Source organism: Antedon bifida, chromosome 2 (genome assembly GCF_963402885.1).
Source record: "Antedon bifida chromosome 2, ecAntBifi1.1, whole genome shotgun sequence".
Taxonomy (NCBI): domain Eukaryota; kingdom Metazoa; phylum Echinodermata; class Crinoidea; order Comatulida; family Antedonidae; genus Antedon; species Antedon bifida.
The window spans coordinates 16,872,189-16,887,476 of NC_136227.1; the positions used below are offsets into that span (position 1 = coordinate 16,872,189).

General features: G+C 34.3%; 1 protein-coding gene across 1 annotated transcript; it reads left to right on the forward strand.

Moving 5' to 3' along the window:
• The first annotated feature begins 381 nt into the window (after positions 1 to 381).
• Positions 382 to 3,283, forward strand: LOC144835192 (uncharacterized). Its single transcript, XM_078690248.1, has 4 exons — positions 382 to 606; positions 1,187 to 1,455; positions 1,650 to 1,975; positions 2,219 to 3,283. Exons 1-4 carry the CDS (start codon positions 389 to 391, stop codon positions 3,215 to 3,217), a joined length of 1,812 nt encoding a protein of 603 aa, XP_078546374.1. The 5' UTR covers positions 382 to 388; the 3' UTR covers positions 3,218 to 3,283.
• Positions 3,284 to 15,288: the final 12,005 nt, after the last annotated feature.

Genomic DNA, 15,288 nt, shown 5'->3' on the forward strand with positions numbered 1-15,288 from the left:
GTATAGCAATTACACAGCTATTTGTTTGCTATTATTTGCTATTATTGCTGTATCAGGTATAGCAATTATACAGCTATTTATTTGCTATTCTATTGCTATGTTTGCTGTATCAAGTATAGCATTTACACAGCTATTTCTTTGCTATTTATTGCTATGACCAATCCTGCGCCTTAGTGGCTAGGTTAGGCCTACTACAGTACACTTCTACTAGGCCTATTTAATTTTTCTCAATAGCTGGCGCAGACTTTAAACTACTACAGTAAAAACAAACTAATTATTATAATTGTATATGCTTCTTTAAATAGATTCAGAAAATGTGAGTAGTGATGATGATTCTGTTGATCATGAAGATGAATCAGTTGTCACTGCAAGTAGCGATGATGATCAGATGTCGGATGTAGAAAGTGAAGAACAAATGGATATTGAGGAGGACATTCCACCTGAAATTGTTGATGATGCTGAAAATGAATTTGAAGCAGCAAATAACATTGCCCAGAATCTTGATATTGTAGTGCCACAAGAGAAAGTGTGTAAATGTAACTGTATCATCTTCAATGGTCAAAAATGCATTAACCAGTTCACAGACGATGAGATGAATGAAATAAGGTAAGTTTTATTCAATCATTTTTTTTTACACAGCAGAGTAAATTAAAACTGAACTTGTGGGCATTAAAACATGTTATAATGATTATGAACCTCTATTAAATGCAATAATTCTTATTAAAATTACTTTTTTATTTCTTTGTTTGCCACACAGAAAAAAGACTGTACATAAAAGTAATAATATACAAAATAAATTATTAAAAATGGCAGGATTTTTATTTGCCAAAGTTACAGTTATTTTATTCTTATTTTCACATGTTAATTGTTTATTACATGGCTCCAACACCCACCCACCCAGATGCCCTGCTTTTCGAGAAGTTGTTATTTCAATTTCACATTGTTCGTAAACCAAGCATTGTTTTCATTGGGCTGGGTTCTACAAAATTCTATTGATCATTGTAAAGTTTGTAACTTTCTTTTGAAATCACAAAATTCCATGTCTTTCCAGAAGTTATTTTAATTTCACATTGTTCCTCTGAACATTCTTTTCGTTGGGTTGGGCTCTCTCAATTTCTTTACCCTGTCTGCTTCTTCCATTGTTGTTTATGAGAAGGAAATTGATTGATTTAATTTTTATTTTTAGATACACAATTCAAGAGTTGAGTGAATTTGAAAAAGATTTAATGCTGTTGGGAATAATTTCTTCGTCCATTAACAACGGTGATATGACAGCCAGAAAAAAGAAAACACAAACACAAAGAAAGCAGAGCAGAATTAGAAGCTTTCACTATGGGCAGAAGAGAGTTTGTAGAGAGACGTTTTTCTTTCTGATGGGAATTGGCCGTGACAAATTCAAAAACGTGAAGACATGGTATGAGACACATGGTCTTGTCCCTCGTAGAAAAAGATCAGGTAAACATAACTGACATTATACTAAGTTTTATTATTTGTCAATATTTTTTTTCATTTATTAATAATGTAAAAATTGTGAATAGTTTAAAGGAAAAATTGTTTTACCGACTGACAGCTCAAATTTAAATCACATCTAAAAGCACCACGGTCGGTTATTATGATAATTATTAATCATTATTGTATTTTGTTTATAGGTGGCAGAAGAGGAAAGCATCTATTGAAGATGGAAAATGTGGAGGGGGTGGTTCGATTTATCGTGAATTTTGCGGCAGCTAATTGCATATTGTTACCCGGAAGAATCCCTGGTGTAAAGTCTGCTGAGGTTAAGCTGCTACCCACATCCGTTACAAAGGCTGCTGTATGGCGTATGTTTAAAGATGCGGTTCTAAGAGAGCAGTGTGTTGCCCTGTCTACATTTCGTAAACTTTGGAAGGAACTTCTGCCTTACATCATCGTAGCACAACCTGCAACAGATCTGTGCTGGATTTGCCAAAAAAACAACAGTTTGATAACAAAGCAGGTATGTTTATTTTTTAAATTACTATTTTTTTTTTAAGATTTTTGTTAGTTTAGTTTTGTGTTGTCACATTAGCCATTAAACCATCATTATGCATGTCCAAATTGTGAAATATTCATTTGAAATGTAATGTATTCATTCATTATTATTTACAAAAAAAAAGTCTAATACAAAAATAATGTTGGGGGACCCCTGTATTCAGCACAATTACATACTAAGTGTTTAACAATTATTTTGTTTTTGTAGGTTAATGTTCCAGAAGCACAAAAAACAGAAGCTCTGAGGATCCAGGAGACTCACTTGGAACAGGCAAGGATAGAAAGGGAGTTTTATAACCAGTGTTGTCGACAATCAAAACTTATAGCAAAGGAGATGGACATCAAACAGCTGGGTCAGAATGTTCCGAACTCAAAACCGATAACATTTCATTACAGCTTTGACTTCGCGCAACAGGTACACTATCCAGCAAATCCGCTACAACCTGGCCCAATTTATTTCAAGACGCCAAGGAAATGCCACATCTTTGGTCTGACATCTGAAGGTTTGCCATCGCAAATTAATTATTTAATAGATGAGGGTGTGAGCTGTGGTAAAGGAGCAAATGTGGTAATTAGTTATTTGCATCACTTTTTTGAACATTACGGTGTTGGTGAACAACATGCTCACCTTCATGCAGACAATTGTTCCGGCCAAAACAAAAATAACGCATTCATACAGTACTTGGCATGGAGAGTTGAGAATGGCCTACATAAGACGATTAAGTATTCGTTTTTACCAGTTGGGCATACAAAATTTGGTCCCGATTGGTGCTTCGGACTTGTAAAGAGAACCTACAGAAGAACATTTGTCTCTTCCTTACAAGACATTGTTGACGTCGTTGACAAATCAACAACTACTTCGATCAACCGAGCACAGCTTGTCGGAAATGAATCCGGTGATGTGTTTGTTAAAGTTTATGACTGGGTAAGTCATCTGTCCAGACATTACCGAAAGTTTCCTGGTATCAAGTCGTACCAACACTTTATGTTTGATGCTGAAACACCTGGTATTGTTTCGTACAAAGTATTATCTCACAGTGAAGAAAACACATACGATTTTTGCAGGTCAACACCACCATCTAGTCTCCCTCCAGTAATTAAGCCAGCAGGCCTCGACGATGCTCGAAAACAATATCTATTTCAGAGTATCCGGGAATTCTGTAGGGAAGACACAGTAGATATAGTATGCCCAAACCCAGATCTCTAAATACAACTTGTGTAGTAGTAATAGTGCAATTTAAAAAGAAAGAACATTTATTTATTATACCATTTTCTAATTTATTTATGTGTAAAGTTTAATTTAAAAGCAATTACTGCATTTGTTTTTTGTAATCAAAGTAATGATTGTTTATATCCATTATTCAGCTAACAATAGAAGCTTTACTACTACCACTACATGTAAAGTACCAGTACATTTGAGTTCTAAATGTTGAAAAAGTGGGTTGTTTTCATTTGTTTATAACTTGAATAAAAATAAATGAAATTTAATAATTTTTTCTGTACTTATTGGTTCTTGTGTGGTCTATGAGTGTGCCAAATTACAGCTGTATAGCTACATTTCTTAATATCGTTGCTAAGGAGTTAGTGTGAGCATGCTGTTTACTACTGGTGTACGCAACAGGAAGTCGATCATGAATCTTTAAAAGCTGTTTTCTCAAAACCTACTTGACTTATATGCAATCATTTAAATTCCAATAACTTGGCTAATACTTATCCAATTTTAACCAGATAAAAAATATTGTGAAGATTATTAAATGTAGAATCTAAAAACACAAAAAAAAACGTCAAAGGTAGGGTTTTGCCAGAGTGGGTCACATATGATAAAAGCTTTTAAAATTTGTCTGAAAATGCTAAAAAATACTAAACCACCTGATTATAAATAATAATACAATTAGCTGGAAAATTGAGAGGCTCTTTTCGTTAAGAAAATCGTGTATAGCCATAATACGTGATTTTGGCCCTTTATCGGCAGAACCTCCCGTAAGGGGTCACCGCCGTAAGCGGTCACTTTTCCAGGTCCCGAGGATGGCCACTTACGGGAGGTTCAACTGTATTTTAAAAAAACAATTATCCTTAGTTACACATAGAAACAGGTTCTAAGATGACATAAATAATACATTTTGACATAATTTGACCCAACAAATGACCCTTTCACAAGGTCAGACATTTTCTGGGATTCAGTAGGTAAGTAAATTTGGGAAAAAGTAGTAAAGCTATGGAATCAATTGTTTGTAGTCATGAAACCCCATATTAAAAATATTGTACTTAGTTACGTATAGAAACAGTTGCTACAGTACACTATAGGTAAAATGTTGATGTCATTTGACCTCAATATGTAAAATATAATTTTTTTTTTCATGAAAACTCCATATTTTATTTAAAAAAAATTATCCTTAGTTACGTAAACAGGTTTAAGATAACACTAAAGGTCAATTTTTTACATTTATTCAGATTTGTCAAGACTTTCTTTCTGAGATTATTAGGATTCAGTATTTAAAGTAAATTTGGCAAAAAGTAGAAATGTAAAACTATGTAGAAAAAATTTGTATTTATGAAAAACCCCTTATTTTAAAAATATTTTCGCATAGAAATAGTTACTATGGTAAAATGTTGACCTCATTTGACCTCAAAATGAATGAATTTACAAGGTCAAGTTTGTCATCACTTTAAGATTATTAGAATGCAGTAGAAGTAAAATTCAGAAAAATTACAAATGCAATAAATTCTTTGTATTCATAAAAACGCCATTTTTTACGTTTTTTTAAAAATTACTTTCCTTAGTTACACATAGAAATGGTTGCTAAGGTAACACTATAGGTAAAAAATGAAAATTGTTGAGAATTTTTTATGAACTATCTTGTAAATTTTGATCAAACATTAATAGTTGTAGTAAAGTGGGGACCTGTCCTGTTTTGCATTCTGACCCCTTTTGATCTCAAATGACCTATTTACAAGGTCAGATTTTTTGGGAGGTTTTTCTGTAATTCTTTACACAAAATAGATGTAAAAATTTATAAAAACCATTGACGCAATTATTTCAAAGTTTAACATTATTTTCCATCAACTAAATATTTCAATGCAAAATACTGTTTTTCTGGCAATTAATTGAAATAAACCTGGCAACACATTCTCCTATTTTATCTAAACTATTCGTATGACTGTAGTAGCATTATGACAAGCCACATATACATTTTATTAGCCATATTTAAATTGTGTTTCATGTGTTTTGTTTGTTGATATTTTGTTTGTATTTTTTGTATTTTTCGTATTTTCCTGGCAACACAAAACCTATGTACGAAATTTACCCCAGTGTTTTTTTCGTGATTATTGTTGACAAACCTATTGACTATCACATTACAAAAGTTCATTGATATAAAAACACCACTTTGGAAGTTATAGGTACGTTTATGAGGTATACTTTTATAAAAAAAATATTTTTTAAAAACACCCCTTTTTAAAATAATGGTATCAACCAAACTCCATTTTGTAAATTATTTTTTTCTACATTAAATGGAACTCAATACATGTTGTTTACACTGCTATAAACAAAAACTGTATACTGTAAGTATTTTTGGTTAAAATAAGTATACAATTTTGTACTTTTTCACTATAGAAAATCTGTGAAAAATGTAAAACATCAAAATTTGGATAATTGACCGTTGTCATGGCAACGGAGGCTAAAAATTAAAATGAATGTTGTAGATATGCTTTTTATTGAAATGTCTATTCATGGTAAAAATTTGAGCAAAATCCATTTTTTTACATCTGCCACCAGATTGATTGATTTTTACAGACAATAGGCTGTGTACATCATAAGTTAACAGTTTTTCAGTCTCATTGAGCTTTCTACTTGACAAACAATAAATTATATGGACACATTTAATATTAAAAACTCATTAAATAATCCAGCATTTTAGCAGAGAAATATTATTGAGAAAGGTTTTCATTTAATTTTCTTTCTGTCACCTTATTCAAGCTGTGACAATTGTATTTATCATGGCTCTGCACAACCATGAACAAACATCAGAATGGTTGTCAATATTATAATTAATAAAGGACAAAATAAAATCTGATCCCATCATAATGCACTTTTATATGATGATCTAGCAAACTCAAGTAGAATAATATAGGTGGTTTCTTGGGTCTTGTGCCTTGTGTTGGAAGGCATTGGATAATAAGACACAAAAAGGTGTACAACTGGTGTCTTTAGCTGTGATTGACACGCTGCACTATCATAGACGGGTAGATGTTATTGTGTATTAAATAGTTTAAAAAAGAGATGATAGCATTCGGTTTATTCTATTAAAAAAAGTGGTAGGTTATATAGGTTATACGATAATGTTACTATTGTAGTTTTAATGGAATGAAACTATGTTATGGAATGAATCTACAAAGGCATAGTATTATTCGCTGTTTAAACACTGTATTCATGTTGGATAAGGTATTCAGATTAAAGCCCCCTTCCCTACGTTTTTTAGATCTAATTTAAGATCACAAACTATATTTAATGTCTATTGCGATAACTTTTTTCGTCTTTAAACGGTTAAAAATGTGAAAAATAAGTCGAATCTAATAATTATAGCGGCCCGCTATAAATCCCAAAATGCATTGCGCGCGGATTGATATTTTTGTTTTTCACCTGTAATTCGCCCACTTTTCGATCGATCGTGAGGCCTAAACAAATGGAAGACTCCCAACTTTTCAGCGAAAATACCGGGTTTTCCCCAATTTGTATCAACGGAGTCTGGCAAAAATAGAAAGACAATTAATGCAGCAACTATACAACGTCAGGCTAGGTAGCTAGCGTACGATGTTCGTACGTTACCGATGTTTACCAGCTAGGCCTACAAAACTAAGCCTAGCTAGGCTAGGCCTAAGACCGTCCACGAGAGGTCGATCTCCACGAGCTACTTAGGTAGTGCATTGTTTCTCACTTTATATCATAATTTACCATAAAACGTACATTTAAGACAAGGAATGACATGGTTTTATGTTTTTAAAGTGATATATATGTATTATTTTCCAAAAAACGTCTAAAATTGCAGGGAAGGGGTCTTTAAGGTGTATTAGTAGGCATGTTAAGGTGCATATTTTAGGCAAATCCTTCAAATTGTGATAACATTTTGAAACTTTGCACAGTTATTCATTAGGGTGTCAAAAACATGAAATGGAAGGGTTGCACAAAATTTGGTGAGGGGAAAGCCGCCATTTTGGATTTCAAAATGGCGGACCCCAAATGTTCACTTTTCAGGTATATCTCTTCTGAAGAGGCACCTAGAGTTCTGATTTTAGGTGCAAATTATATGGTAGTGGGGTCACCAAACATATTGGTATAACTAACATTTTGATTGCATGGCGGCCATGTTAGATTTCAAAATGGCGGACCCCAAATGTTCACTTTTCATGTATATCTCTTCTAAAGAGGCACCTAGAGTTCTGATTTTAGGTGCAAATTATATGGTAGTGGGGTCACCAAACATATTGGTATAACTAACATTTTGATTGCATGGCGGCCATGTTGGATTTCAAAATGGCGGACCCCAAATTTTCACTTTTCAGGTATATCTCTGCTAAAAAGGCACCTAGAGTTCTGATTTTAGGTGCAAATTATATGGTAGTGGGGTCACCAAACATATTGGTACAGTATAACTGACATTTTGATTGCATGGCGGCCATGTTGGATTTCAAAATGGCGGACTTCAAATTTTCACTTTTCAGGTATATCTCTGCTAAAAAGGCACCTAGAGTTCGGATTTTAGGCGCAAATTATAATGGTAATGGGGTCACCAAACATATTGGTATAACTAACATTTTGATTGTATGGTGGCCATTTTTGATTTCAAAATGGCGGACCCCAAATTTTCACTTTCAGGTATATCTCTGCTAAAAAGGTACACAGAGTTCTGATTTTAGGTGCAAATTATATGGTAATGGGTCACCAAACATATTGGTATCTAACTAACATTTTGATTGCATGGCGGCCATTTTGAATTTCAAAATAGCGAACTCAAAATGTTTCAGTACGGTACCTACAGTTATAATTTTAGGTACAAAGTATAATATGGTATTGAGGTCAACAAACATATTGGTATAACGTCTTTGATTGCATGGTGGCCATTTTGAATGTAAATCAAACCGTACTGGCTTTAGTGTAGGCTGGTATGTCGTTTATATGAATGTCGTGTATATTTTTTGTTAAAAGCAAACTTTGACTTTATTTCATATCTTGATAATATAAGGAATGAAAAAAAATATGTTGCCATTTTTTCAAAAGACATTTAAAGGACCAAATTCAAGATGGCCGCCAACATTCAAATAACCCTATTAAAAATCAGAATATCACCAATAATACAAATTATAAATGTGGAACAAGTCCGTTTTGATGGTATTACTGTACCCATTATACAATCTTAAGTATGTAAAGCGATTATCTGTCGGCCATCTTGGATTTCAAAATGGCCGCCACTAAAAATTAAATTCTTTAAATAATTTTTTTTAAATATGTGTGCATAAATTGTTGTTTGTACACAATGTTCAAAATTTGTCACTTCTCACAGGATTGTCTAAATATAAGGCTGTCTAAAGTTGTCAATGTTCTCTATATAACAGATATATAATACCCAACTATGACTCTTAAATTAAATAATCGTTCAAAGTTGGAGTTGCAAAAGTATGGAACAACTTACCAATTTATATCAAATATTCAACAACAATTACGCCTAACTAGAGGGTGAGCTCGCTTCGCTCGCTCCCCTCTAGGAAGTGTAAACGATGGTTCTCGGAATGATAATGACTCGGGTAAAAAGGTTTTAGAAGGACGTTCTCGTTGTACGTTTTATGTCGGTTACCATTATTGAAAATGCTTGACATTCGAAAAACTAAACCTACTCTGTTTCACAGTGTCTTAGATGATTAATAACATTTTAAAGTATAGTGTTTATTTAGTTTGGTAGGGCCCTTATATGGCGGAGGTCGGGAGGCAGATATCATTTGAGGGAGATGCTTATTCGAGGGATTTTTTAGTTTTAATAATATCGTAACATTTATAATCAAATAAAATCCTCTAATAGATATGAAAAGTGGTAAAAAATAATAACAAATGCTTGTTAAATTGTAGTTAACCGTGTGATGAATTCTATTACAAATAGTATAATTGTGTTATTATAAATATAATACAATATTGTGTGTATAAATGTGGATGGGCGTTTACCTGAAACCAGGTAGTTTCAAGGTGAACCTGTGAACTCATCGTGAACCTGGAAATTACTTTGACCGCGTACAATTGAAATTGAGTTGAAAATCTACCGATGAAATCAGAAATTTTGTTTTAAAACTCTTTATAATATATTCCTAAGATATGGAACAATATCGTAAAAGTGAAAACTGTTTTACATTTCGCGGTACATCTGAGATAGGCCTAGTTCAGGTAGGTATCCAAGGCAGAGATTTGTTCTAAAGTTTTTCCATTGTGCTTGCCTATGTCAGAATTAACCATAATTTATATATAGATTCTAAATTACAGATTTCATTTCTTTTCATGAAACATTGAAACTTGACAGGAAACAGGACCACAATATAAAACAAGTGCATTTATACCTTATTGTGAAATCCTGTATAAATATGATGTTAAATAATAAATGCGTTATTGCTATGTAATTCAATGTCTGAACCTTCAGGGCCATGTCACCAGTATCATGGTTGGTAAGTTTTTAACCTGTCAACTTTTGGCAGAAGCTTGAAGGCAATACAGATACAGCTCATTCACAAGATTATTCATAGGCAGCATTAACTCCTACTTCTCATCTTCTACAATCTCAACCGATTTCATTAGATATGTACCCCCTACAGATGGACCACCATTATACACTGGTTTGATGAGTGCACATGGTTGTGGTTTAAAAACTCATGTACTAGGGAAAGACAAGAATGCCTGGTGATGACTCTTGCCCGAGATGAGTGGAGGTGGACAGAGATGACATCAAGAAGCAATTATTATGTCGACCCGGTGAACTATATGGCTTTTGGACATGTAGCATTGTGAAAATAGTGTTGAGGCCAGTGCTTTTGTTGAAACTGAACTTGTATTACCTATACAACCAGTGACACAAATATCTTAAATGGAAAACATCTCTAAAGGACAGAAGCACACTAATTCTGCTTTCTCTCTTCAACTTGCTTCTACAAATGCAGACAGAGAGAGAGATTCTAAGTGAAGTCATTTTGTTTGAAAGAGGCTGATCATAAAGATATTAACTTGAATACAGAGAGTCGACAAAATCTAAATGATGTGGTTAAACTATATCCCTATATATGTCCGAGACACAAGAAAACGATATCTGCACACATGGAAAGTACACATGCTTTTATCAAATATTTCTTGACCACCTGAACAACGACCGGTTACTTCCGCTGTATCAATTTTAACAGATTACTGAAACAAATTACAGATATTGGAGTTTATGAGAGGACATGTATGTGTGGGACTTGCTGGATTTACATCAATTGATCAGGGTCATTGAGCGTGGTATCATTGGAATAACACAAATTAATGATTTCATCAGAGCTGGCAAATCTAGTTGATGAGTTTGAAATCCAACATTTAAAGAGAGATGATATCCCGATTAATGAAGAATGCTGCAAATTCGCACAAAGGTGTTTGTTGGCCATGGCATGATGAAATTGGACAGAAAATGTTTGAGGCATTGGTAAAAGTCTTGTGGAAGGCAAACTGTCTATATGGGATCCTAAGAAAAAGACGAACATTGGCAAAAAATATATATGACGGTGAATACAGGTGACAAACTTATCAAAGTAAAAGAGGACTCCTATAATAGAGATTATTTGGCAGTGAAATGAGGTATTGCAGTACTTTTGCCAATTTGTTTCTGAACAAGCTTGTTGGGATCGCAGATCAGTCTGTGGAAGTTTGATGGATACAGTAGTAGAAAACGAAGGAAGGTCAACTTACTGTATCGCATTCAAGATTAGAAATATTTCATTGAAGGACTTTGGCAGAGTTAGTTGTCATTTAACTGAAGAAGTGTATGAGATGTTTTAATATGAAGAAGTGTACTGTCAGTACTATAGACCTCCGACCTGATGGTCAACATTTTGTGTTTGTGTTAATCACCATGTTGTTGTCATAGGAATATCATTTTGTGTATTTCAATCTAATTTTATATAACTTACACACGTTTTAATAAGAAATTTAACCCATTTTAAAAAAATTTTGTGTTAATCACAAATGTTGTTGTCATAGGCCTATCATTTTATGTGATTTCAATCAACGTCATAACTTGCACATGTTTTAATAAGAAATGTAATCCATTTTAAAAAATGGTGGCCATTTTGAAATTCAAAATGTCAGAATACTAATAAATATAGGTTTATAATAATTCTTATATAGCAGAGAACCCATATGAACTTAAAATATTATTCAAAATGGGTGTTACTTTGTCCAATATGGTACATTTATTGGATATTTTACGTATTGGTGGCCATCTTGGATTTGACACCCTTAAGCTTTTTTAAAAAAATGGCAACATATTTTTTTCATTACTTTACATCCTAAAGACACTAAATCAGCTGGAATTTTGCTTTTAACAAAAAAATGACACGAAATTACATAGTGGCCTACATTACTTTACACTATTTGTTTATGCTTATATTTACATGCATTTAACACGGACACTTATTGTAGGTCACATTTTCCCTGGCAACCACACAGCTCTGTACATCGTAAATCACTCTTTCTGCATTTACAGCGTCTAATATCACAGTCGGTGTGCCCACAGTAAATTAAAACCTTTGTGACATCTGAAAGTTCCAGCAATGAACTCCAAACTGGACTAAATTTGTTGCCGTCCTTCCTCCATCCCTGGTTCGCTGGGTCCAGTTCAACCCTGAAGGCATCTAGACAGTTGTACCACTTCCTGGCTTGTAGAGCAGACCGTTTCACATGTTCTCTTAATGCCGCAAATGTTGGGGGGATATTTTCAATAGTCTTTCACCTTGTTGTAAAAAGATATCGTCTTGCATCATTTACCTTTTTCCATTAAATGTTCTGCAGTACATTGTTACAACAGATAGATAATCTGTGTCTGTTACACTAACATCCACTACAGACAATGACATCCTCTCGAAAACTGGAGTCATGGCATCTTTTTCCAAGTCTCGTTAAATGTAGCTTTACCTTTTCCTTGAACAGATGAAGTTGTATCACAACCGCTAAAGGAATAAAAGAACAAGTAAGCGGCTGACACAAATCACGGAATGTTTGTAGGGTCTCTGGGAGACAGAGCTGTAACAAACCAGTCTGTAAATATACAACCGCTGATGCCATATAACATAGAAGAGGCAGATGAACGTATGTTTGTTCATGTTAAACATGCCGCTGAAATTGTTCCGCGCATTCTTGTCAAGACTGTAGACAGTGATGTTGTTGTTATTGCATTGTCAGCTTTCCACAGAATACCTGGCATCCACGAGCTTTGGATCGAGTTTGGAGTGGGGAAGCACTTGAAGTACATCCCAATACACAAGATTGTTTCTTTTCTTGGACCACAAGCATCAGCCGCTTACTTGTTCTTTCATTCCTTTAGTGGTTGTGATACAACTTCATCTGTTCAAGGAAAAGGTAAAGCTACATTTACTGAGACTTGGAAAAAGATGCCATGTATGACTTCAGTTTTCTAGAGGATGTCATTGTATGATATGTTAGTGAAACAGACACAGATTATCTAGAACAGTTTGTTGTAACTAACTGCAGAACATTTAATGGAAAGAAGGTAAACTATTGAAAATATCCCCCCAACATCTGCGGCATTAAGAGAACATGTGAAACGGTCTGCTCTACAAGCCTTGAAGTGGTACAACTGTCTAGATGCCTTCAGGGTTGAACAGGAGACCCAGCGAACTGGGGATGGAGGAAGAGGACAGCAACAAATTTAGTCCAGTTTGGAGTTCATTGCTGGAACTTTCAGATGTCACAACGGTTTTAATTCACTGTGGGCACACCGACTGTGATATTAGACACTGTAAATGCAGAAAGAGTGATTTACGATGTACAGAGCTGTGTGGTTGCCAGGAAAAATGTGACCTACAATAAGTGTCCGTGTTAAATGCATATAATTATAAGCATAAACAAATAGTGTAAAGCCAGTAAGGTTTGAACTACATTCAAAATGGCCGCCATGCAATCAAAGACGTTATACCAATATGTTTGTTGACCTCAATATCATATTATACTTTGTACCTAAAATTAGTTTATGTACCGTACTGAAACATTTTGAGTTCGCCATTTTGAAATTCAAAATGGCCGCCATGCAATCAAAATGTTAGTTAAATACCAATATGTTTGGTGACCCATTACCATTGTCACACAGCCGCAATTACGGCTCTTTCGGACATGTAATTGCTGGTAACCAACGGTGAACAACGGTAAACAGCCACAACTGTACACATATAAATGTATAAAGTAAAATTTAATAATAATCTTTGACAACCAATTCTTTCTTTTATAATTCAAACCCCCAAAAAAAAACCCACAAAAAAAACCCAACCAATTCTCAAACAATGATACCGTGTTCCTATTCCCCACAAACTTTATGCAATTCCCCAAATTTCCCAATCCTCCCAAACCAAATATCAACAATCTTCTTATTTTTAAATAAATCCCCGAAACCCCCCTTTCAAATACAATAATATCACAAGATGAATAATTAAACAATAATAAATGTCCACAATATCGTTCCTTCTTGCCTTCTCTCCTACGCTGACACAAAACAAATTAGAAAGATAAAAGTTAAAACGATTCTGCAAATAAACAACTCCCACGCCTCTGCTCCCGTTCTGCTTGTATTATCAATTATAATTCTTCCTATTTTCTGACATATAAATAAATCAAATATAAAGTTAAAATGTTTCTTGATGTCGTTCTGCACTGCAATCCGCTCCCCGACCAATTATTTCTTTCTCCTTTTCCACGTAAAATAATATCAGTATCAATCCAGTTACTCTTCAATATTTCCAAACAATTCTTTACATGCAACAACTTCTGCTGTTTCCAACAGTTATTTCTTCCGTCAATTTACATTCACAATTTCAATTAATCCTCAGTAATCTCAACAATTAACAGTTCTACATTTAAGTACAGCCTTATAGTATTACTTCCAACTCACAATTTATTAACTTCATGTATATCACTTTATTTCCTTTCTGCTTCAGCTCTATATCACCATAATTATCTCCAACTCACAATTTATTAACTTCATGTATATCTCTTTATTTCCTTTCTGCTTCAGCTCTATATCACCATAATTCAATTACTTCTTCTCCTGTACGTCTTAGTTTCTCATATCAATATTCACCTATCCCTTTCTGGCTCAACATAACATAGCCCTCCTTCTCTGTCTCCTCTCAATTTCCATCTCCCTCAAAATTCCCTCAATTATCCACATACCACCACCTTATCCTTCTCCACCAATCAGCAACTCACACACTAACTTAACCCTTATACCTCTCCTCCAATCAGCAAACACCACACAATCCTTCTCTGCAACACAACAACTCTGCTCCACTGGCTTCACACAATAGCTTCCTAAAACAAAAGAAAGGTTCAAATAGTGAAAACAAAAGGAAAAGTAAGAATGACTTGCAAAATATATACACAACTTTATGTCACTTGTGACATTTACTCCCCTCTAAAAGAATAATGTATCAACATTTTCTCCATACCGTGACGGGTCCTATTTACACTCGACTTAAATAATCAGCTCCTACATTTTCACTGCCTTTAATCGCCTCTATTCGGAACTTGTACGGTTGTAGAGCCAGGGCCCATCTCATAATTCGCCCATTGGACAATTTCGCTCTGTGCATAAACACAAGCGGCTGGTGATCAGTTTCCAACGTGAAGTTTCGTCCATATAAATAAGACTCAAATTTTCGTACGCTCCATACAATGGCTAAGCATTCTTTTTCCATCACTGAATATGCTTTTTCTCGAGGAAGCAGTTTCTTGCTAGCGTACGCCACGGGAAACTTCACGTCACCATACTGCTGCATTAGAACCGCTCCCACTCCATATTCGGACGCATCTGTTCTCAAAATAAAATCTTTGTTTAAATTAGGAAGGCATAAAATTGGAGTACTGTTTAATTTTTCCTTAAGTTTAACAAACGCACTTTCCTGGGCCTTCTCCCAACATATTCGGTTAGGTTCCCGATTCTTCGTTTTGTCGGTTAATGGACAAGCAATCACAGAGTAATTAGGAATGAA